This window comes from Euleptes europaea, chromosome 3 (genome assembly GCF_029931775.1).
Source record: "Euleptes europaea isolate rEulEur1 chromosome 3, rEulEur1.hap1, whole genome shotgun sequence".
NCBI classification, from domain to species: Eukaryota; Metazoa; Chordata; class Lepidosauria; order Squamata; family Sphaerodactylidae; genus Euleptes; species Euleptes europaea.
Window position 1 is genome coordinate 41,924,277 of NC_079314.1, and position 24,422 is coordinate 41,948,698.

General features: G+C 44.5%; 1 protein-coding gene across 1 annotated transcript; it reads left to right on the plus strand.

Moving 5' to 3' along the window:
- On the plus strand, positions 1-24,422 carry MCM10 (minichromosome maintenance 10 replication initiation factor). The gene is made up of 19 exons (XM_056847069.1): positions 1-8; positions 3,418-3,732; positions 4,827-4,931; positions 6,645-6,767; positions 8,171-8,342; positions 9,167-9,332; positions 11,864-12,031; positions 13,065-13,181; positions 13,419-13,618; positions 14,371-14,471; positions 16,327-16,437; positions 16,871-16,988; positions 18,537-18,765; positions 19,928-20,066; positions 20,775-20,899; positions 22,435-22,548; positions 22,949-23,094; positions 23,742-23,784; positions 24,297-24,422. The coding sequence occupies exons 1-19, from the start codon at positions 2-4 to the stop codon at positions 24,378-24,380; spliced, it is 2,583 nt and encodes an 860-aa protein (XP_056703047.1). The 5' UTR covers position 1; the 3' UTR covers positions 24,381-24,422.

The following is a 24,422-nucleotide window of genomic DNA, read 5'->3' on the forward strand; positions in this document are numbered from 1 at the left end:
TATGGATGGTGAGTTCTGAGTTGTCTGGATTTTTTTTTTTTACATGCAAGCATTCATTATGCTTTTATCCTGCTCATTCGTGGGGTTCTCAGTCATCTACTGCCCAGGTTACTGATCAGATGCATGCCCCACTGAGCTTCAGAAACTCAGCTCTTCAGGTTTTCCCAGATCTTTTACTGCACTCAAACCATCTTACAGTGCATGTTTAGCATCAATAAACTATCCTTGTGTGAAAGTTTCAAGAAGCCTTGTGAACCATACATAAGGCAGGCATGTTTAGTATATATAAATATATTACATTACTAAGCAATAGAATGTACTTCATGGACATTTCATACATTATGCCGAGGCAAACTGATATTTGCCATTAAGCCTTCCAGCTCCTGCTCTTCAAGTTCACACATTTCCTTCTGCCCTTGCAATCCACCTGTGGGAGAGTCTTTTATTTATTTTATTTTTTTTAAAAAAAGCAAGGGGAAAACTTTAAATCCAGCAACTAAATGAAGTTAAAAAAGAATATATATATATATATATACATAAAGTCAAAATAAAAATATAACAACAGTGGTGGCAGATCTACGTGTTTCTATAAACGATTTTCAGTTATCTAAAAATAAGTCCATACACAATCAAAAATAAGAGGAGCCCTGTCTAGTACCCCTCTCAAGAGGGAATGGTGTGGAAAATATGCCATTAGTCAGCACCCTAGATCTGGGAGATGAATTCTAATCCACTTCAAAAATCCATGAGGAAAACTGAACTTAGTCCGCGTAGCAAGGGTAAATTTCCAGTGTATTTTGGCAAAAGCTTTTTCAGCATCAAGTGAGTGAATGGCAGCTTGATCAGATCTCTTACTATTTAAAGCAATCAGATCAGTGACCAGCCTATCAGAGCCTCACCTACCTCATATAAATCCTACCTGGTCGACGTGTACCAAAGTTGTCACCTGTGGGAGAGTTGCAGCCCACTCTTGGGTCCGGAACCAACGTTTGAAAACTGCTGTCTTGTCCCTCTGTCAGAACTTGATAGGTTTTCCACATCCAAAAGCACAGGACTTTTGTCATGAGAACGGAAGTGTTGACTTCAACAGCAGGGGCAAAAATGTAGCCCTTAAATTAGGGAACAGGTGCTGTAACACTGCTACCACTTCAAATTGGTGATTTTAGTGGGTGAAATTCTTTCCAATATTTAGGAATCTTGTAATGTAGTTACCCATTGAGTGAACACTGAACATGTAGAGAATTGTTCTGAAATGCCGTTAGAAATGTTACTCAGCTTGCATCTTTTTCTGAAAAATCCATGGGAGGGGAATTCTCTGAGTTTGTGGAATATAAAATTATTAAAGATTAATGTCATATTCAGAATTATGCATGTTTTAGCAGGTTAGCTATTTCTGTTTCTAAATAGCTAATAATTTCTAAAAGAGGAAGACCCAGCAAGAGATGGATTGACTCAATAAAGGAAGAGACAGCCCTCAATTTGCAAGATCTGAGCAGGGCTGTCAATGATAGAACATTTTGGAGGACTTTCATTCATAGGGTGGCCATGAATCAGAAGTGACTTGACAGCACTTAACACACACAATTTCTAAACAATTCAACAACTTGATATGATGCTTTCTTGTTGTTTTTGAGGTTAGTGATGGAACACAAAGAATTAGTTATAAAAATGCACAGATGCCAAGGGGAAAGAAGGATCGAGCCTCCCTCCTTTGTGGTTCTAACACTGAACCTTCTTGTTGGTCCCCAGTAAGATATTGGCCACTTTCTCAATCCCCTGAACAATTTGATAAACCTCTCTCCCCGCCCCCCTTGGTTCTCTTTTTTCCGAAATGGAAAACCTCAAATTCCTTAACCTGTCCTTGTGAGGAGAGTTTCCCAGTTCCTTCATCATTCTGGTTGCCCTTTTCTGCACCTTTTCTTGCTCTACAGTATCCTTTCTCAGATGAAGCAACCAGAGTTGTACACACCAGCCCTGACAGTGTTGGTTTCTTTCTTCTGAAAAATTTGGTCTTGTTCCCTTTCCAAAGTGGAACAAACCAGTCAGCAGGACAGGGTTACTGTTTTGCGAAGGACCTTGTGAGGAGACATGCAGGTAGCCTAGCTAGCTTTTGCTGACCTTGGCAGCTATGTGTGCTTTCTGTCCCTCAGCTAGTTTATATAGGGCCGTGTTGGCGAACCTATGGCACGGGTGCCACTTCCGGCATGCGTAGCCCTTTCTGCCGGCACGCACGGTTCCTCCAAGCCGCTGGCCTTTCCGGCTCTGCCCCACCCTGGATGGGGGAGGCTGTAGCCCAGGGGTGGGGAACCTCCGACATGATTGGCGGTGGCCCCCGGACTCTCCCACAGAAGCTGCCGCCATTGCCGCCGCTGGAGCGTGCGCGGCCAGCCAGGCGGGTGGGAGAGCGGGGAACAGAAGCCGAGCGCTCACACTCGGCATGGCCGGCGGCTTCTCCGGCGCCCTCTGGGTCTGTGCGGGCGGAGGGGCATGGCTGGTCGGTGGGTGCGAAGGAGGCGCCCTCTGCCCCACCCTGCTCGCCTCTCACAAGCCTGCCGCCGCGCCCCACCGAGTGGCAAATCCAAGGCAAAACCTCCCATGCATAAATGGCCTCTTTCTTTTTCTGTCTCCCTCTGTCCTTTTCTTTCTCTCCCTTGCTCCATTTCTTTCTCCCTTTCTCTCTCTTTTTCTTTCTTTCTCTCCCTCCCTTCCTTCCCTTTCCCCCTCCCTTCCCTTCTTTCCTTCCTTCCTTCCTTCTTTCCCTCCAGCGGCTTCTCCGGCACCCTCTGGGTCTGTGCGGGCGGAGGGGCGTGCAGTCCTATTCCACCTTTGAAGTGCCCACAAGCTATCCTCCAAACACCTTTCCATTTGTCTTGATATGTAGAGAGAAAACACTAAGGAACTAGTTGCCAATCTCCAGGTACTAGCTGGAGATCTGCTATTACAGGTGATCTCCAACCAATAGAGATCAGTTCCCCTGGGAAAAATTGCCACTTTGGCAATTGGACTCTATGGCACTGAAGTCCTTCCCCAAACCCCGCCCTCCTCAGGCGCCACCCCAAAAACCTCCCACTCATGGCGAAGAGGAACTTGGCAACCCTAGCCTCTCCCTCTGGGCCCCCTCTGGGGGTGGTATTCAGGTTAAATTGCCGCATTGGCACTCGGCGATAAATAAGTGGGTTATTGGTTGCAGTTTGGGCACTCGGTCTCTAAAAGGTTCGCCATCATTGATATAGGGCAACCTGGGAGGTGGGAAGCAGTGGTTCTACTTTAGAGTAGGATTGAATCTGAGAGCTAAAGTAGGCATTGTCTTTTTCTAATGAAGGCTATCATTAGACTGTGGCTTGTGCTTCTTAAACTGAGTTTGAAATTTATTTGTGTGGTCTGGTTATTCAACTTTTTGTATTTATCTCATTCCAGCAGATGATGGTTTAGACTTGTTGGCTTCCTTATTAGAGGAGAGTGAGGCAGCTGCAAAGGAAGATCCTGAAGAAAACGCCCTTGGTGAGGCTGAAGAGGGAGTCCCCGACGAGTACGATGAACTCTTTGATGCTGAAGATGATGCTTCATACACTGAGGAGCTGGATGCTAGCACGGAAGAATCTGGTGACGGCAAGGAAAACTTGGCAGGATTGTTTGGAGATGTGGGCGACCTCTCAGAAGATGAGGAGAATGAAACTATACAGGAAATGCCTCAGTCTCGACTAAAGGAGAAGACCAATGAAGATTTGCAAGGTTTCTCTCTCTAATCTCTCTCTTTTTATTAAACTATAACAGCATCAGAGAGACAGGAAAGGAACAAAAACCAAATAAGTACATTGTCAAAGGATTTACCCATGACATATGTTCCAGTTGAGCATAAAAACAAGAAAATGAACATTGTGCGATCCTTATTCTACTTCTAACTGTTCTGTTGCCAGATTTGCAAGGTTGCTTAAATGATAATTATTTCTTGTCTTTGTGTGTCAAAGTTGAGGCATCAGCATGTGAAAGAGTTCAAATACTAAAGGTCCTCTATCACCTAAAAGTAAAGGCCTGCCTGTGGTGTTTCTGTGCAAAGCTGAAAAGTGTACCAATGACCAGAGTGATCATCCAGAGCAACTGCTTATTGCTATGAATGGTCACTCTGCTTATTGGTACATTTCAGGCTTTTTAACCTAATGTCCACAAGTAGTTCAAAAGGATTCAGTAGTGCAGCCCCTGCCTTAAAACAAGACAGCGGATTTCCCTGTGGCAAAGGCCTGCTCAGTCTTTTGGAAACCAGGACAGAAATTCCACCGTTGCCCTGTATACTTATTCTAGCCTTGCAAAGAATTGCTACAGGGCACATTACAAACAAACTAACGGGTCTTATCAGCAGCAGGAAAAAATGCAACCAGCAAAGTTCATTAACTGTTAAGAGTTCCCAAAGCATTTTGGCTAACTTTATTGTGCAAAATTTAGTAAAAGAATTGAGTCCAGCTTGAATAGACTGCTCTGCTAAAAGGATAGCTGAAAGGAGAGAAAGCCTTGTGTGTGACTATGGACAGTTTCTTGATGAAGATGGTAAAGCACTTTTAACTTTTCCTTTCAGCATTTTGGCAATGTAGAAGTGATCATTGGGGGGTGTTGTACAACCAGAAGGATCAACAGAGACAACAGTGTCCAGGAAAATTTTTATAATCAGAGCTGGGCCCTTTGAGAGCTAGAAGCTTTTTGGCAAGCACAGATTTTGGGTTTTCTTTGTCTTAGCTTCCCGTCACCTCTTTTGGCTCCCTGTATTTAAACCAAACTTTCTACCAAATGGGATAGGCTGTGTTGGTAATTCTTTTTCTCTCTCTCCCTCTTAGATGAGCTGAGACAATTGCAAGAGCAGATGAAGAAATTACAGGAACAGTTACAAATAACAGCAATTGGTCAGCCAGCAAACTCTCCCCCTGGCAAGAAAATGGCTGGTAATTTACTTTTGTTTTGTGTACATGCTGCTTTCTCCCGTAACATCTCCAAGTCCATCCAATCTAAGATGAAACAATATACTTGAGAACAATCAGATGAGAAAAATAATAGAAGACAAATTGATGAGGGCTAGATCAAGCTGAAAGTGTTTAAAATAAAAGCAGAAGTCTCTGTAAAATCAAACATTGGAAACTTTTAACCTGGCATCTAAACAAATATAACTTTGGGAGCCCATAGATCTTACCATTGAGGGCATTCTCTAAACAGCTTCCCCTTGGGTTGTCGACTTCCTACCTGTGATGGTCGAGTCACCTGAACAAGAGCTCTGAAGCAGGTATGGCTCAGGCAGGCTGGTAATGGTCCTTCTTGCTGAGTTAGATAAATCTTAACGGCAAATGCTTGCTAAATGGAGTAAAATATGAACATACCTGATTAATGCTTCTTGATGCTGTGGATTATGTATAAAACTCTGAAAAAGGTGCTGAATGCCCTGCTTAGAGTAAGAAAGCTTGATCTGTTGTTGAGGGGCTGTGGCTAAGTGGTAGAGCATCTGCTTGGCATGCAGAAGGTCACAGGTTCAATCCACAACATCTCCAGGTAAAGGGACTAGGCAAGAAGGTGATGTGAAAGACCTCAGCCTGAGACCCTGGAGAGCCGCTGCTGCCAGTCTGAGTAGACAATACTGACTTTGATGGACCAAGGATCTGATTCAGTATAAGGCAGTTCCATGTGTTCATGTGAAATCATGGGGGTATAATACATTCACGTCATCCATAAATCTGAGCCTTTGGTATGCTGCTTGTCCAAGACATTGTGATTATTAGGGAAGTCTGAAATTTGCCATTTGCACTTCTCTCCTTCCTAAATGGGGAACTATGAATGGTCACCAGAATGGACAAGGTACTTCTGTGCTAGCTAGAAAGCTGACACTTGATATATGCAGCCTAAGACACTCCCATTACTTGAAAAATGTGACAGTGGAACAACTTGGAATCTGCCAGTCAGAATTCGGGACGTTTAAGCTTACACCACAGTATCGGCCAGTACAATCAATAAATGGTGTTACTGCCCTTTTCTCTCTAATGGGGACTCAAAGTGGCTTACAGCATTCTTCCCTTCTCCATTTTATCCTCAGAGAACAACCTGGTGTAGTGGGTTAGGCTGAGAGTCTGTGACTGGCCTAAGTTCACCCAGTGAGGTTCCAAGGCTGAGTAGGAATTTGAACTGGGGTCTCACAGATCTTACTCTGCCATTGTAACCACTGCACCATGCCTCCTGGCCATTATGTTGCTTGTGTGGTATACTTAAACTAGACCAGCTTGCATAAGGGGCAGGTTCCAGAAGCATGTCATAAATTTAATTATACGTTCAGGGCCCCAAGTCAGCCTGGGACTGTGGCCCAGGGGTGGCAGTCATTTATGCCACGGTCCTAATCTGAATCAGGGCCCCATGTGCCTAACTGAATTTTTTCCAAAGAAGCTGGAAACTGATCACAGAAATCCCAGCATATCTTCTGGTTTGACTCCTATACGGTTCTGCAGAGCTCCATCCCTATGTTACACCTGCTCTTAAGCATGTTGTTTCTTCCCTGTGGTTTTATCTCAAAAGCAACTTCTGGTTCTCCTAAATCTTTGTAAATGTTACAGCATCATTTTGGCATGGGGGTTAATTTCCCATTAAATCCCTCAAATAACTTTTGGTTTGTCAATCAGGTAAATTGCCCGTTGCCCCCTTAAGGGAGAAGAAGCCTCCTAGGCTTCCATGTTTCTCAGCCCAGCTCAACAGTCCTGTTCTGCTGCCCTCCCAGGGCCAGAAGATGAAAACTTTGCTGTCAGGTATGGTGGTCAAATTTTATTTATTTATTTATTTTATTTGCAATCTCACAGGGACTCAAGGCTGATTACACATAGTCAGTACAGTCAATAAAATGGGACATTGAATAAACAATGCATTCAGATATTAGAAGTCTCGAACTACCAGAAAGAAACAGAAGCATAGCATAAGTATTAACATGATACATTAAGCAATACAGAAATTACATAAAATCATAGAATTGGAAGGGACCACCAGGGTCATCTAGTCCAACCCCCTGCACAATGCAGGAAATTCACAACTAACTTCCCCACACACACACACACCCAGTGCCCAGAAGATGGCCAAGTTGCCCTCCCTCTCATGAACTGCCTGAGGTCATAGAATCAGCATTGCTGACAGATGGCCATCTAGACTCTGCTTAAAAACATAACAGTATCTTACAATGCACTGCATACAGCAGTGAAGGCCGTAAGTCCCAATCATTTATCGAAGAAAGTTTGTGAAAATATTTTGTGCAGTGCAGCCGTAATAACTGCGTATAAAAGCCCTCTTGAATAGTTCAGTTTTGCATTGTTTGCAGAAAGCCAGGAAAGTGGGAGCTTTCCTGACCTCCTTGGGCAGGCCATTCCACAAGGCGGGAGCCAGAACGGAGCAAGCACAGGTAAGGGCAGCTGTTGATTTTGCCCGTTTGCAGGTTGGCACCTGCAGAAGCCCCCGCTGACATGAGCAGAATTGTTGTGGGAGAGCACAGGGAGAGAGGCGGGTCCACCAAATAAGAGGGGGCAAAACCATGAAGGGCTTTATATGTGATAGCCAACACCTTAAAGAGCTCGGTAACTAATGGAAGGTCTGGTGGACTGGAAGTGCATTGAAGCTTGGTGAATATGGGCCATTCAAGTACAAAAATCACATGCGGGATGATTTGTTTTGTTTCTGAAGGAAATGGATTTGGTGACTAGTGAATTCTGCAGCCAGGCTGGGAAGGGCAAGCTGTGAACATTTTCATCATTCTGCATGAAGAGTTCAGAATATTTTGTGCACAAGGGACATAAAAATATTTAAAAAACCAGGCAGGAGTGTACCAGAAAGGTCCTCTGATGTTGAGGAGGAAGAGATGCACAGGGCACTGCTTTCAGCTTGATCTCAGCTAGCATAACATAACATTGAGGGGGGAAATTGAAACCATACTTCAGTGCTGTACTGGTCACCTGTCTTTAATCTGTGGCCATAGGTGCTTTTGGCAAGATTCTCTGGTAATTGCTGGTTTATGAAAGAAAAGATTGGCAACTGGTAATGGTAATGTTTTGCCATTTTTGAGAGGAATTGGTTGAGTGGCCAGGGTGGGTGGATTCTCTGAACTTGACAGAATTTTAAGATTCCCCACCGCATGGTCATTCGTTCTTCTTTGCTCCCCTTCCCGCAGAGAAGCAAAACCATCCTCCACGGCCAACATCAAGTTCTTTGCCCCAGCCTCTGAAGTCTGTTGCCAAGAGGAAGTCTGATGTGGGCGCCAGTCAGAGGTCTCAAGCACTGCAGCGTTCCAGTGTAACTAATCCAGAAGTCTCTGTGGAAACCTTTTCCGGACTAAGGTTAAGGTCAGCAATCTGTATGGAAAAGGGATTATGGTTTTGAAGCCTAAAAGCAAGGGGGAAGAGGGTCATGGTACAAAAAGAACATTCTTCAATGAGAAAAGCTGAATTGAGTGACCTGTATGAATTATGTATGTTCAGTGCCTAAATTTTGGTTTTGTTAGTCTGGAGTTTGGGGGATATACTATACCCAGGCGGTGAAACCTATTTGCAACCAAAGGAAAGCCTATTCAGGAGTGGGCTTCTGAGATTTCTTCAGGCACTGCTTACATGCTTCCAAGCATATCTTTTCAGTATTGAGCTGCTAGAAAAATAACTGACTTTTCTTTTTAAACAGGAAGCAGAGATTCTCTGGCATCTGAGTTCTGTGTCCAGTACCACATTCTGAACTTTTTTGCCCTCCTGCAAGACTGCAGTATAAACACTTGCTAAGAGAACCTTGGAAATAATGGCTTCTGAACGTGGAAACATTTCTTTTTAATTTGCGGTGTCTGAGATGTGCTGATCGGCACAAATCCAGAGATGCTGGCTGAGTCCTAATGAGATGCAACAGTTCATGTCAATTGAACAAAATGAAATGCCCAAATGTCTTTTTCAGCAAAGAAATTAGACTGCAGCTTTATAATAAAGTTTCAGCAGTTAACAATAGAACGTAATGGCATAACCAAATGCTTTTTGTAGATTTCCCCAGCATCCTTGCTGGAAAGGTTTACAATGACTAGGTGAAGAATATTGTTTGTTGCCTTGAGCAAAGGCCGGTTGGTGGCGTTTTACATCTTGGATTTCATAAGCAGTTTCTCTCATTCCGTTGTTCTACACTGTTGTTGTAGAAAACCCCGCGTGTCTTCGGCAGAGATGGAGAGAAAAATGGCAGGCCGGAAGTTTATTCGACTCTCTCAATTACAAGACAAGCTTTCGTCAGGGAATCTTGAGGACATGGACTGGGTGACTTTTGGTGTTATCATAAAGAAAGTCACTCCTCAGAGCTCCAGTAATGTAAATGGCTTCATTCTTTTCTTTTGCTTTCTCAATAATCCGTTTCCGTGGCTGTTAGTTGGGCTATATGTCTTCTCGAGTTTTTAAAGACCAGTTACTGCATTATTCTAACATTATTCTAAGTCTAAACTCTTACTGTTCTTCTCTCAATGTTTCTTTTTGCCCACACTTTAGCAATAGTGCTGGGAAGGACATCCTTTTTGCCCAGGCATTCTGACTGACTTAACGCCTGGGGAATTGGCCTCTGCAGAACTTTAATTGACTTGTAGAAGTTTCTTTGTTTTGGGCAATGGGACGCGGTGACAGGGCAAACAAGACCTGCAGAAAGACAGACTGGGTTCTCTTCCTCTGTCCTTGTAGGAGCTGCAAGAAGGCAAATCTTCATCACAGGGTCTTCCTTCTTTAAAACCCTGAGTAGGTAACTGACAGTTCCATGGTAGTCAAAAGTATATCCTCCCGTTGTTGGGCATGTTTCCCTGACAACTTAACTCAACCCACAAGGAGCTTTACTAATATGCAATTTCAGCTGCCAGAATTGTCTATGCCAACTATTGGAAATCTAATACAATCCCTGACATTACAGAGTGGAATATGAAGCTTTCTGATTTTGCATTGACGGCTAAATTAATGCAACTAGCTAATGTGAAATCAACAGATAAATGTGTGTTGAAATGGCAGCCTTTTTACGATTATTGCTCAGGTGGTAAACAAACAATTTAATAAAATTAATGATTTATTATAAGATAATTTGCAGTGACATATATGATGTTTAAATGTTTAAAACAATTGATAGAAGTTATGGTACTAGTCTATTATAAGTTTAATTTGTGGAGGCCTAGCAGATGAAATATTATTTTTTCCTTTTAATGAATCCTAAGTAGTTGCAATGTTTAAGATGAACGATAGACTTTATGGCAATAAAGTCCTTTTAAATTTAAACTGTCGAGGCTCGAAGGATGGAATATGTTTAATCCTATTTTCCCCTTCCCTTCTTTTTCCTTTCTGTATCCCTTTTATATTTATTTATTTATTTATTTATTTTTAAAGTATGTCCTCCCTAAAACTGTTCTACAGTTTTTCTTGGCACCTGTTGTTACATGCTCCACTGGGTAGAATATGAAGGCAATCTTGGAATCCAAGTTTCATGGTCTCTTTTGTAAACGTAGAGCTGTAAAAGGAGGGAAGAGAAGGCACCATTGGGTGATAGTGTATTGTGCAGATATTATGTCACAATTTTGCTACGTGGCCCAGCTGTACAAAATGGCCGCATTTTACTCCCCTTCCAGAAGTGCTGCTGTAGCGCCAGGTTTCAGTATGAACAGTGAGCCAGGAAATCTCTGGTTCATTTCTTGCCTTGGTCACAGGCTATCTTAGCTGTCTTTGGCAAGCCATTCTCTTTTGGTTTTAGGCCTCCATCTGCAATATGGGCTTAATAATACTAGCCTACATCAAAGGGTTTGCTATAAAGTTTGCTGAAGGCATGTTTGTAAAGTGCACTCAGTACTTGAAATATGCGATGCAAATGCTTCTTACTGAAGAACAATACAGAGTTTAAGCTTCTGTCCAGCCTGTGCAATAAGCCCCTTGTAAAAACTCAGTCAAAACTCAAGCTTTGTTTTTTCTGCCAAATCATTTTAAATATCCCTCAGCATCACAGAGAGAGAGTAAGCATTTGTACAATATTCAAGTAAGGTGGGTAGGTTTTAGCTTTCAGAGTAGGTATTTGGTAGGTTTCACCTGTCTTACAACAAACCCAGAATCACAGAGTTGGAAGGGACCACCAGGGTCATCAAGTCCAACCCCCTGCACAATGCAGGAAATTCACAACTACCTCCCCCCTCCACACCCCTAGTGACCAGAAGATGGCCAAGATGCCCTCCCTCTCATCATCTGCCTAAGGTCACAGAATCAGCATTGCTGACAGATGGCCATCTAACCTCTTCTTAAAAACCTCCAGGGAAGGAGAGCTTACCACCTCCCGAGGAAGCCTGTTCCACTGAGGAACCGCTCTAACTGTTAGAAAATTCTTCCTAATGTCTAGACGGAAACTCTTTTGATTTAATTTCAACCCGTTGGTTCTGGTCCGACCTTCTTGGGCAACAGAAAACAACTCGGCACCATCCTCAATATGACAGCCCCTCAAGTACTTGAACATGGTTATCATATCCCCTCTCAGTCTTCTCTTCAGGCTAAACATACCCACCTCCTTCATCCTTTCCTCATAGGACTTGGTCTCCAGACCCCTCACCATCTTTGTTGCCCTCCTCTGGACACGTTCCAGCTTGTCTACATCTTTTTTAAATTGTGGTGGCCAAAACTGAACACAGTACTCTAGTTGAGGTCTAACCAGAGCGGAGTAAAGCGATACCATCACTTCGTGTAATCTGGACACTATGCTTCTGTTGATGCAGCCCAAGACATATATGTAAACATTGTGTTCTGACAGGGAGTGATTTGCAGGGTGACCCAAGAGCCGTAGGCAATGTAGACTTTTTATTTGCATTCTCTTTACATATTACAATCTCTTCCAGGGTAAAACTTTCAGCATCTGGAGCTTGAATGACCTACGTGAGTTTGGCAGATGTGTCTCCTTGTTTCTCTTTGGTGAAGTTCACAAAGAACACTGGAAAACAGGCCAAGGCATGGTCATTGGGCTGCTCAATGCTAATCCCATGAAGTCAAGGGAAGGGTCGGATGAGGTATGTGTGTCCCCCTTTTTTTCTTCGGCACAATTTTGTTGGTTCTTGCATCAGAAACTTGGCTTGCCATTTGCTCACCTACGGTGGGTAAATTCCCACCCTCAGGCTCAAGATTGGATCCCTCCTCCAATCTAAAGAGGCTTCCTCCAAATTAAGTTGTTCTTCTACTGGAGGAAAGCTGCTTGGAGGATGTTGGATCCACCTGATAGTTGGAGGTTTCAGCAAATTAGACCTGTTTTTATTTAAAAGGGAAAAATTGTGAAGAGCAGGGCTTTTTCAATATTGGTATTTTCCAGTACTGATTACAAGCACCTTTTATCAGGTCTCCCAAATCTTGTGCCAGCCCTCACTCAGTGAGAGAAAGAGAGGGCGGACCCTCGTAAGCAGCCTCGTTGGGATCTGGAGGGGGAGGGGGGAATTGATGGAAATTGGTGCTGCCTTATATATGAGTACTGGCACACTCAAAAGGCGCTGGTGAAGAGATTTATGCTAGTCAAAATTGCATTAATCTTCTGAATGAAACAGGTGTAGTTCCCGGCAGTACGTTCAACTGGTGACAGGTGTGCCCTGCCAGAAGGCCAGGGGTCCAGAAAGGCAGCCACCAGCTTACCGCTATTGATCATAAATTTAATTCTGGGGACCAGCAAGGAAAGCCTTTAGTGTACTTTGCCATCGGTGTACTTAGCTTTCAAAAAACCACCAGCAGCAAAAAGAAAGGAATGTGTCTCTCCAAATGGCATCAGTTGGCATCTTATACTAGTTTATGACATCATTGTTTGGGGCAAACACAAAGATTATGTCTCCTGGGCTCTTCTGAAGTATCTCCGATGCCAACAAAGTAGAGAAAAGCCAGGTTTGGTTCTTTGATCCAGGGGAGAAGGCAGTGGGCAACAGGAAGCACACTGGCAAGCACTGTGTTGCCCATGGACACCACACTGGCGATTGCTGCGCTACCCACTTTCACCTGGTAATGGCATTTGCTCAGTATCTTCGGTGAAAGTCAGTGAACCCTGTTGGTGTTGCTTCTCCTTAGGTGTGTGTGTCTGTCGATCATCCCCAGAAGATCTTACTTTTGGGTGAGGCCATGGACTTGGGAACCTGCAAAGCAAAGAAGAAAAATGGGGAGCCTTGCACGCAGATGGTTAACCTGGTGGGTAAATCTTTGCTGGGTTTCCATTAACCTTATGTGGATGTTAGGAGGCCATCTGGATGTTTTTCTAGGAGGCCTGGGTGTTGGCTTTGGGATGTTGCAATAACATTTAACAGCGATATCAAAGACAAAAATGTGTTGGGAGGACTTCCCACGCAGAAGATCCCCTTGTTTTTCCTATTAATTTGTTGAGCTGGACAGTACTAAGGGTTCATTTCTGATTGCCTCTTCCTTCAGAACAGCTGTGAGTATTGCCAGTATCATGTCCAATCCCAGTACCGGCGGCTCAGTTCAAAGCGGGCAGATCTGCAGTCAAATTTTTCGGTCACTAGGGCTCCAAAAAGGAACGCAAGGAAGGCCCTCGGCTTGAAGGAGAGACTTTGCCAAGATGGATTTTATTACGGAGGGGTTTCCTCAGCAGCCTATGCGGCCTCAGCGTAAGAAGCCAAATTTCCTTGCCTGTTTTCCTTTACTAAAGACACTGCTGTCACTAGAAATAAAACATTGTTCCATGTTAGAAGCTGTCCAAAGTTTTATTTTTAGTAAGAACATTTTCAGGTCCCGTGTTGTCCTGATATAGAATTTAGGACTGTGGGTATTGATTTTTGAGCAAGGGTAATCAGAAAACAAATCTGCAGACAGGTGGCCATCTATGCTGAGACGCTGGACTGTAGTAAGAGACCACTGGGGGGGGGTAAGAGGGGGAGGGAGATGAAAGACACAGGACTAACCAGGGCTGAATGGGAGTGAGTTCAACCACACCTGTGCTGCAGGGGATAAAAAAGGGGGCAGGGACATTAAGCAGGGGCTTCCAGGGTGGGCTTAGGTTTTCCAGAAGGGTTGGGAGTTACGTTGAGGGAAGGGATTCTTCTCTCTTGGCGCAAAAATGAACGCTCAAGGTTGTTTAAAGTGGATTTGTTGTCACTGCCATAGTTGCTGTCTTTTTCTCTAACGTTTCAATGCATATTTCTATGGGTGATGCCTCTTCCTCTTCAGCCTTCTCAGCCTTTAAAAAAGTGAGATCCTGTGGTTTTGTACTGCGTAGTCCAGGATTTCTTTTTGAGGAAGAGAAGCAGCCTGCTCATGTAGAATGGGAGCCCATGGTAGCATTTAGATACTACCTCCAGGCGCGCACTCTGAGCTTGGCTTTCTGTTTCAAGGTGTTGTGTTCTCTTTCTTCTCCCTTCAGTGCAGCATCTGCCGCTCCCAAGAAGAAGATCCAGACCACTCTATCCAGTTTGGTTGTGAAAGGAGTTGACATGATTCTGCAGGAAACAAAGCAAAAACTGGGTAACTCTCTTTAATGATGGCGGTTGTAAAGCATCTCTGCACTTGACAAGCTTTTACCCTGCATTGGCAAGAGGTCCCAGCAGTAATTCTTCCAAATCACCCAGGTTTTCCAGCCACCTGCTGGGATCGTTTCTGTAGGCAGAAATTGAGGCCATTTAGTTGTTTAAAATTTCTTTAAGTGAAACAGGCCAAGACCTCAAGATAATCAAGGGCAGATCAGTGCTAGTTAGACAAAGATGATGAGCGTGGGTGTGGAACAGGTTCCATTTCCAGTGGGTGTTTTTAAAAGCATGCTACTGAAGAGCCAGTTCTTCAGATAAAGCAAATATCATTAGGAACAGGTTTTTTATTGCATGTTTTGATCTTAAAGTAGGAACACTTCTAACCTTCCTCAAGCAGCCTTTTCAGTTACCTTGAGACATGTCTTGAAAAGCATAACAGTGTAAAGCACACAAAGTTTGCTGTTTTTCAACTTTGTTCTCCAAACACAATGCTCCAGCAGCTACATTTTATAATAAAGCAGAAGTCCAGTGGCACCTTAAAGCTTTAACATTTTATTATTCCAGTTTGAGCTTTCATGAAACAGAGCTCATGTCTTCAGATGCAATGGGAAGAAAGAAAATAATTTCCCCTCATTTTTACAGAAAATTACATGAGGGGAGGGGAAAAGGAGGAGTTGAGCAGAGGGGAGGCCTAGTGTAATAAATCAGGTGAGATTCTCTGTGTGGGGACTTGAACCGCTTGGGTAGTTTGAAGGATCAGCCAGACACAGCCCTTCCAGATTCTCCTTTCCCCTCTGGGTGTTCTGTGTTACTTATGCATGGGCACTAATCCCGGCCAACTTGAGCCATGTCCCCTTTTAAGTACTATTTGCAAATCAATTTCAGTCCTGTGCTTTCAAAGGATGGCTTGTGAAGGACCCGTGTCTTGCACTGTCCATGCTAGATGCTGGCACAGAACACCATGGCCAGTGGCAAAGCATGGCTAGGCTTTTATTTTGTACAGTGGTCTCATCCTAGGCTTTAGACCAGAGGTGTCAAACCTAAGGCCCGCGGGCTGTATCCGGCCCCTTGAGAGCTCTTATCCGGCCAGCCAAGACAGACACCCCCCGCTCCATTCTCGACCTGGGCTGGCCCATCCTGAACAAGTTACATTTATGTTATATCTGGATCTCATAACAATTGAGTTAGACACCCCTGCTTTAGACTTTGTTGTGCAGGTAACAGCATGTAAACTGGGCTATTCAGCGCATACGTGAGACCTTGTCTTAACACCTACCTGCCACTGTGGGATTTTATTTATAAGCAGATCTATGTATCCTCTGGGCTAAAAAAACATAAAACAGATTTCACCCAGCTGAGGGAAATTTTGTGCCAAGAAGAGCAGACTTCTGGAAGAAGAAGCGTTGGTTTTTATATGCCTACTTTCTCTACCAAGTAAGAGAGAATTAAACCGGTTTACAATCACCTTCTCCTCCCCACAACAGACACCCTGTCAGGTAGGTGGGGCTGAGAGAGCTCTTAATAGAACCGTAACTTGCCCAAGGTCACCCAGCTGGCTTCGTGTGTAGGAGTGGGGACACAAATCCAGTTCACCAGATTAGCCTCCGCCGCTCATGTGGAGGAGTGGGAAATTGAACCCGGTTCACCAGATCAGAGTCTACCGCTCCAAACCACCGCTCTTTACCACTTCACCACGCTGGCTCTCCATTAGTTGTGAGTGTTGAGCAGATTTGCAAAGCTTTTCTTATTTTTCATCCTTCATCCCCCTGGTTTTGCCAGGCACGGAGAGAGGCCAGGCACGTTGCAGGACCCCCAGCTGCAGGAAACCTGAGTCCCCTACTTTTTTGTTTCAGGTTTGCCAAACCGGACTTTACCGTGTTCAGAGGAATTCAAGGAACTGTTGGCCGCGCCCTCCTTCGGTGCACGAAACCTAAACCGGCACTTAGCCAAAGCCAGCACACCAGGTATGTGGGAAGGGAGGCTGGAATGCATTTGGGTCTTTTTAAAAATATGTATTTTTTATTAAAGATTTTTAAAAATTACAAACACATACACATGCATACAGCCTTGTCGTTCTATCAGGGAAATCGATAATTGACTACCTTTGCTAACATACTCCTATAGACCACATAATTGATTTAACTAAGTGATGGACTGCTCTATTACATGAGTGTTGTAAAAACATCCTGCTTTCTAACTATTCCAGTCTTCTGATTAAGCAAGTTTTATATTATAGCGTTATAAACAATATCTAATGTTACTGCACTTAGTTATGCTTATTCTCCCTGCTTTGGCTTAAATATAATATGAATGCATTTGGGTTTTGTGGGGAAAAGGCTGCCTCCTCTACCACTTATTTCCCCCCTCTTCTCTTCTCCCTTCCTCCTTCACCAACAGGATTGACCGGGAAGCCAGGCCCAGCTTTCCAATCCATCTCTGCCTCCACCCTGCTGAAGCAACAGAAGCAGCAAATGCTGGAAGCCAGGAAAAGGAAGTCCGAAGAGCTGCAGAGGAGGTAAGGCCCTTCAAGGTTTATCGATTGTCTGGGAGGAAACTGCGCTCTTCTTCTCGTTCAAAAAGTTATTGCAAAGCCAATCTTTTAACTATTCAGCACATCATGTCTGTTGGCATCTCTTGAACAAAGCAGCCCTGTAGAGCAAAATAATTGCGTGGCCCTGAAAGGAATCAAAAAGCCTCCTTGCTGAGCCCTCTGCTGATTTCCCCCGCAAAGGAATAAACACTTCCCATTCACCTTTAAAATGGGTTCTTATACTGTGCTCTGTGATCCATGCGGGGCCCTTGCAGGTGGCTCAAAGGCTGAGGAAAGTGGCACAAGGACCAGGTGTGACCCTGGCTGGTAGAGGCTGCTGCCTCCCACCCCAGTCGGACCAGACAAGCAGCATTGGGGGATGGGAGATGGCAACAGATGTGCTTTGATTGTCTGGTGCTACCGCTGTCCAAGAGCAAGCTGAGCCCCAGCAACACCGCCAGAACAGCTGCAGGTAAGTAACCGTCCTGGGACATGTTTACTGGAAGCCCAACAGAGGCCTTCGTTGAACCAGATCAGTGGCCCGTGGCAACAGAAACATTTAAGGTTTCCTGGAGTAGAATTTCCTTTTTTATTGGGGCGTCTCACATTTTCCCTTCTCTTTGCAGTCTCTGTTTTTGCCACCACAATTACGCTTGACATCAGTTCAGTTTTCTCCTTGGTACAGAATCTTTCACCTAGTGAAACAGAAGGACAAGCAGACCTAATCATATATTGTACCCTATAATTTCCTGTATTAAGTCTAACATTTATTCTGGCTGGTTTAATTCTCTGACATGGTCACCAACCAGGTGTAAAGTTGACATTCAAACCACCACACTTCCAATAGCCTAAAATGCTATAAATTCTATAGATTCTATTCAGCCTTATTGGAGTCAAGTCTCATATAAAATAAGTTCCAAAGCAAGTGATGGCTTCGTCCCCTTGGTCCCCTCCCCTTTCGTACCCAAGCTTACCTGGCCAGTAAGGAGACCCCACAGAGCGGATGCCTGTGTTTGGCCCGTGAGATTGGGTCCATCAGACCCCTGAGAACTCACACTATCTCTCTCTTGGTTTCGGCTAGCCCTGGGTACTGTGTTCTTCCACATCTTATGGAGGGTCCACCTTCAAGCTCCCATCATGAAGTAAGTTTGGATGGGGAAAGTAGAGGAGACTTGTGAACAGGTGTCAGAAGCATGGAGAGTTTCCAAGCCAAACTGAACTGCTTTTAATTTGGCCCTGTCCAGATTGAAACCCAGGGGAGCCAGGCCAGCCCTTCAGTTAGTTGTTGCCAAGAAAGGGGAAAGCCTCAACTTTTGTGACATTTCCTATTCGGTTACCTGGAGGCAGTTCTTCCTGTCCCCAGGTGAGAGGCTCCTTAACAGTCTTTTTCTAAATATTAGGTGACTCTTGCAGAGTTGTGGAACACAGTTTGACAACCAGTGCTCAAGCAGGAATCAGTGGATTTGAAAGTCTTCCTCCACCCTCTCCTCTCACATACGTGATAACTGCGGCTTCTATCTTCTGATTTTAAAGGTTTCTGCAAACAACAAGTCGTGCAAGTGCCCCAGCCCTGCCCTCTTCCTCAAGGCCGCCTGTGCTGCTGTCTCCTACTCCGGGGGCTGAATTCCCAAAAGCCGCAAAACTGTCCAGCCCCCAAGCGCCTAGACTTGGCACGGGCTTCTCTGAAGAAGAGGATATTCTCTTCTTTGACAAAGTGGTCCCTCCAGCGTTGACACCAAATGGCTTGGCAGAAGCTAAAAAGGTAACTTTTCTTTGGAAGCTCTTAACGCCGGCCACGAGATGCTCAGTAAAAGCTTAGCATTCAGTCAAACGCAACTGCTGCTGGCATGCAAGTTTATTATTCCGAGTCGGCTTGGAAAGATTATTGTTTTGATGATAATGCAGGAGTTGATGATAATGCAGGGATTCCGGAAGTTCTTGAGCTTGCTGTAGTCCTTGCTAAAATCCTTGATAACAGGATTTTATATTTTAAAATAACTTTTTGGATTTAATGTTTTATAAATGGAATATATTAGATAACTTTGGGCTTCCTATAAACAAAGAAGCATGGATGTTCATTCAGACTACAACAGCCCCTTCAGCCTCAGTCAGTCCTCTCCCCCCCTCTCGTCTAGAAAACAGAACCAAATTTAAGTACTGAAATCTTACATTTTGGATCCGCTGAGAAGTGTGTATATTTAGCGAACATGTGAAAGAGTAAAGGCAGCCACTAACAGGAGTATCAAATGTGAAATGAAATTCCACATTTTCACATCAGTATGCAAGTTTGGGGCAGGGGGGAAAGACTTCAGTCACCTTTATCGAAATTGTTTGGATTATGTTGACCAATTTAAGATGGAGGCTGTGCATACTCAGATCATTTATGTCTCGCCTGCACGACGGGAAATATATAGAACAGTGATCCCCTAACATGGTACCCACCGATGTGTTTCTGACTCCCCAAACACCTAATTGCTAAAGCAAGTGCCAGTCTCAGATATACTCTATCTCATTGGTCCAGGAGGCGCTTCAGAAGACCCTGGGGAGGCATTACCTTTTTTATCTGCAGGGAAGCTCCCTCCCCCCTCAGAAATAGCTGCCCCCCTCATAGGAGGATGCTTGACTTTGGTACCTTCCAACTTTTTGTAATTGTCCCTCTCCTATGACAGCCATTTTATGATTGGCACTGCCTCTCAAGGCAGCTATTTGGTAGTTATGCCTGCTATATTTTCTGAAAATTCTGAAAGCGCCCACAGGCTCAACAAGATTGGGGAAGGCTAATATAGAATTTGGCCCAGTTACTCAAGTGGAGCAGAGAGGTGAAATATGTTTGGTCTGCAGTTCAAGTGTTGCTGGATTTCCTTGCTTGAGCATGTTTGTGACCTCCGAATATGCATCTTCTGTCTTCCCTTCACTGTTTTCAGATAGCAGCTATAAATAAACTGCGTGCAAAGGGCCGGATCCTTTCCAAAATTGACCCAAACAGCATAAAACGGAAACGATCCAGTCTTGACATTCCAGAAATTGCTGAGAGAATACAGAAAAATGTTCCTGCGTTAGAAGGTATGTTAAGTGCAGAGATCCAAAACTAAAGATGTTCTTAAGCCTAGCTTTGTAAAGCTGCCATGTCACAGACTTACTCCCAGGTTTAGTTGCCTTGGTGCTGTGAGGTTCTCCAGCCAACCTCTGCAATCCCAAAAAGTTACTTGCTCAGACAGGCAGATCTAAAGCAGGTAAACGTTTATTCAGGAGCCGCAGGTACAGTATAAGCAATCTACAGGTTCAAAGCTGCTAATGACCATCCAGTCTACAAAGCATAACTTTAAGCACAAAGCAATCCCAGGTGCAAGATCAAGCAGGCCTGGGAATTGGGAGATAACAGTGCCTGGTGGGAAGCAGGGAGTGAGCAAGCCATAATAATGAAGTTGCCTGCTTGTGACTCAAGGTCAGAGCAGGGGTGGGGAGGCAGGGAGCGGGGATAGTTTGAACAGCTCAGGGAAACAAAACCGAAAGATGCTCTTGAACAGAAACGGGCCTAACTCATGTCAAGAGCCTGCCTGGACCGCACGACTCCTGACTCCTGACAGGTGCAGAACCACCGCTGTGGCAGACTGTCTCCAGCAATGGGCATACAGAGGAGTAAATAGGTAGACCAGATCTCAATGGCTGCCGCAAGAGCACCAGAACAGAGTGCATTGATCTGGGCCCTGTTGGGCATAAATGGTTACACATGTGTGCATAAGTGTATATCCAATCTCTTTGATCCCCTAGATGATGATATTGATGGGGTAGAACCTCTTCAAAAGAAACGTTGTGAGCAGCTTGCGTATTTGGAGTCTGAAGAATTTCAAGAGATCTTGCACGCTAGATCCAAACACACAGGTGTCCTTAAGGAGGTAAGCCTGAAAGAGAAGTCCTGTTAGAAACTTACTTTAGCTCAGTGTGGGGGGTGTTGTTTTGAAGAAGCTAGCTGTCTGATGAGAGTCCCACATTTGACTGATTCTGACATAAAAGCTTTTCTCAGATATGGCTGCCGGGCCTCCCGTTATGGAGGGAGGCCTCCCGCCAGCCACTGCTGCCTGCCCTGAGTAGCAGCGTGAGACAACTGAAAATAAAAACACATCAGCGTCGTGTGCGCTGCCATGTGACTTCCAAGGAAAACTTAGCAGTGGTGTAAGGTAGCTCTAGGAATCTGTGGAAGCTCTCTGGTTTTAGAAGAAAAAGAGGAGTTGTTGTTTTTTTATCCTGATTTTCTCTACCTGATTTTCTCCAGAGATGATGTTCCTAGAATCTATATGAGGGCAAAGTTGGCATCTTGGTTTGTTGCAGGCCTTGGTGCCAGAGTCTATGTTCCTGTTAAGTAGTTTATCATCATGGGTGAGAAGTTGTTTTAGGTTAGCAAACTGTAAGCAAGAAAGGGACGCCCCCCACCCAGCGAGGGAAGTGTCACAATCCAGCATTGGACCCACCAATGTCAGCCATATGTCTCAGGTTCATACTCCTGCTCATCTTCTAATGTGATTTATGCCATCACATGCCAGCAATGCCCTTCCACAATCTACATTGGACAAACAGGTCAGTCTCTTAGACAAAGATTAAATGGACATAAGTCTGACATCAGAAACCACAATATTCAAAAACCAGTGGGAGAACATTTCAACTTTCCAGGACATTCTGTTGCAGATTTAAGAGTAGCAGTTCTCTTACAAAGGAATTTCAAAGGGAGATTGGAAAGAGAAACCGCTGAATTACAGTTGATATTCAAACTAAAGACAACGCATTTACCTGGGCTGAATAAAGACCTTGCATTCATGGCTCATTACCAATGCTGATTTCTCCACACCCATCTCTCCCCTGGACATCACAGACTCTTCTGCATACCACACCTAATCCCATCACGCCTGCTATTCATATTTACATATTGTTAACATTTACATACTAATGCTTGTCTGAATTCACTCTCCTCTACTTAAAGACAGATGGATTCACATTCTAGCTGTATCTGAAGAAGTGAGCTGTGGCTCACGAAAGCTCATACCCTGCCAGAAAATATTTTTGTTAGTCTTTAAGGTGCTACTGGACGCTTTCTCTTTTCTACTACTGCAGACAGACTAACACAGCTACCCACTGTGAAGTATATTAAAAGTTACTTTTAACATCAATCATGCTGCAACGCTGTTAGTGTTGGACTGGGAGACCCGGGATCAAAAACCTCCAATCTGTAATTAAAAGCTCACTGGGTGCTCTTGGGTCACTGACTCTCTCCCAGCCCAACCTACCTCATAAGGTTGTTGTGAAGGTAAAAAGGAAAAAGGGAGAATAATCTAAGCCACCCTGAGCTCCTTGGAGGAAGGACAGGATAGACACGTTCTAGATAAACAAGTATCAGCTGTTGATGATTGAGGATCAAATTTAACCTCCTGTGCCATAGTTCGAAGCGGAGGTGCAGGAACGCTATTTCGAGCCCCTGGTGAAAAAGGAGCAAATGGAAGAGAAGATGCGGAGCATCAGAGAACTGAAATGCCGTGTTGCGACCTGTAAGACGGTGAGTTTTAAACCTCTAGCTGGCTGGTTTGTAGCTGCTGGCTGTGTGCCGACTAGTTCTGATCCCGCACAGCTTTGCCTGGGGATAGCTGGGCCAGTGCGGATGAGCATACGAGGTCTCCGTGAGCGGTGCATCAGATCCAAGCTGTTTGCTTGCTGTGTACTTGGCTAGGAATGCGTCCAAGTTGGGAGGCACCAGCACTGAGGTCCCAAAGCAGCTGAGTTCAGATGGGTTGTCCCCTCGAGAATACAGCGACAGAGGGCTGGTTTATCCCAATTCCCTAAGGAGCAGACAATTCTTTTGTCTCCACCAGCTGTGCTTTCCTGTGACTACAGTGTTTTCATTTTTTAAACCTCTAGCCATTTCAGAGTGTGTTTCTGTCTTTCCGTTTCCCCTACAGTGCAAGTATACCTATTTCAAACTCCTGGATTCCTGTGTGGAGCAAAATCATGACTATCATTGGCACGATGGCGTAAAGCGTTTTTTTAAGTGTCCGTGTGGGAACCGAGCCATCTCTCTTGACAGGCTACCCAAAAAACATTGCAGGTAGGAAGACCTTTTTTTCCTCTCTCCCAGCAGACCTTTGCACATGCCCTGAACTCTATTTGCTAATCATTCCCTCCAATAGAAAAGGGGCCTCCTTGTCAACCTCTGTGGTCGCGAAACAGCATGACCCAGAGAGAAGGGAACTGCTTCCGCATACCTGAAGGATGCTCTGCATATTTGGGAATAGACTGGTTTTAAAGGGGTGGGGAACCAAATGGGGGAAGATTGAGAGCTGAGCATATGGACTGTCCTCATGCTGCTGAGAAGTCCTCAGTGTGCTGGGCAGCTGTTGGGCTGTTTCTCTCCAGCCCAATGGAGGAAGGGAAATCAGGGTCTGGGGGGTGAGCTGGATGGTACACAGCTGCAGTAAAGGGTTATGGTCCTGACTCTAGAGGCACAAATCCCAAGAGCATAGAGGTTCCTGGATTGGGCTTTGGGAAGGGCCAGGATATTAGCTGTAATCCTTTTGTAGGCAAAAGAGCCTGTTTCATCTGATGTATTAGCCAGCTCAACCACTTTGCATGCTTTGGAGGTATTCAGGCATGGCATCTGCCTTCCGTCGCCCCGGTTACCCTCGCGTTACAGAACATGTTCTGAGATGTTCTTTCACAAATTGAATCAATTGCGATTTTCTGTCTGTCTTTCAGTAATTGTGGCCTCTTTAAATGGGAACATGACGGAATGCTCAAGGTAAGTGCGAACCAAGGCTGTCTACCCAAGTTACTCCCCTGCCTTGCTGGGCACTCTTTACATCTCAAGGGTATTGTTTCCCATGCACTTCTGATGCCAAAGGGCATTTTCAACACTGCCAGCTTTGTCGGGTGCTTTTGGTCAAATGGCTGGTCCTGGGTAGTCACAAGAGCTGGCAGGTTATTTTTTAAGCCATTTCTTATCTTTGAAGTCTTTGAAATTACAGATGCATTTCCAGGATTGTTAGCAGTAGTTACTCAAGTGCATAATGGCAATGTTGATCAGTAATACAATCCATTTGGAAGTTCTCTTGGGTGAGCCTCATTGAAGTGAATGGGACTTGCAGGCATGAACTCCCTAGTGATTGAACCACACTGGATGAACTCCCTAGTGGATTGAACCACACTGGATTTACTGTGGTGGCCCCTTGTTTTGCTTCCTGAAAATGTCTTAAAGCTGGATTATGTTCAAGTGCCTAGAAACACAATCTCATTGTGAATTCCCCTTTCTAGGAGAAGAAAGGTCCCAAAATTGGTGGAGAAACTCTTCTACCGAGAGGAGAAGAACACCACAAATTTCTCAACAGCATGAAGTAACTGTGAAGACCCCCTGAAATTCTGAAGACAAATTGGTTTATG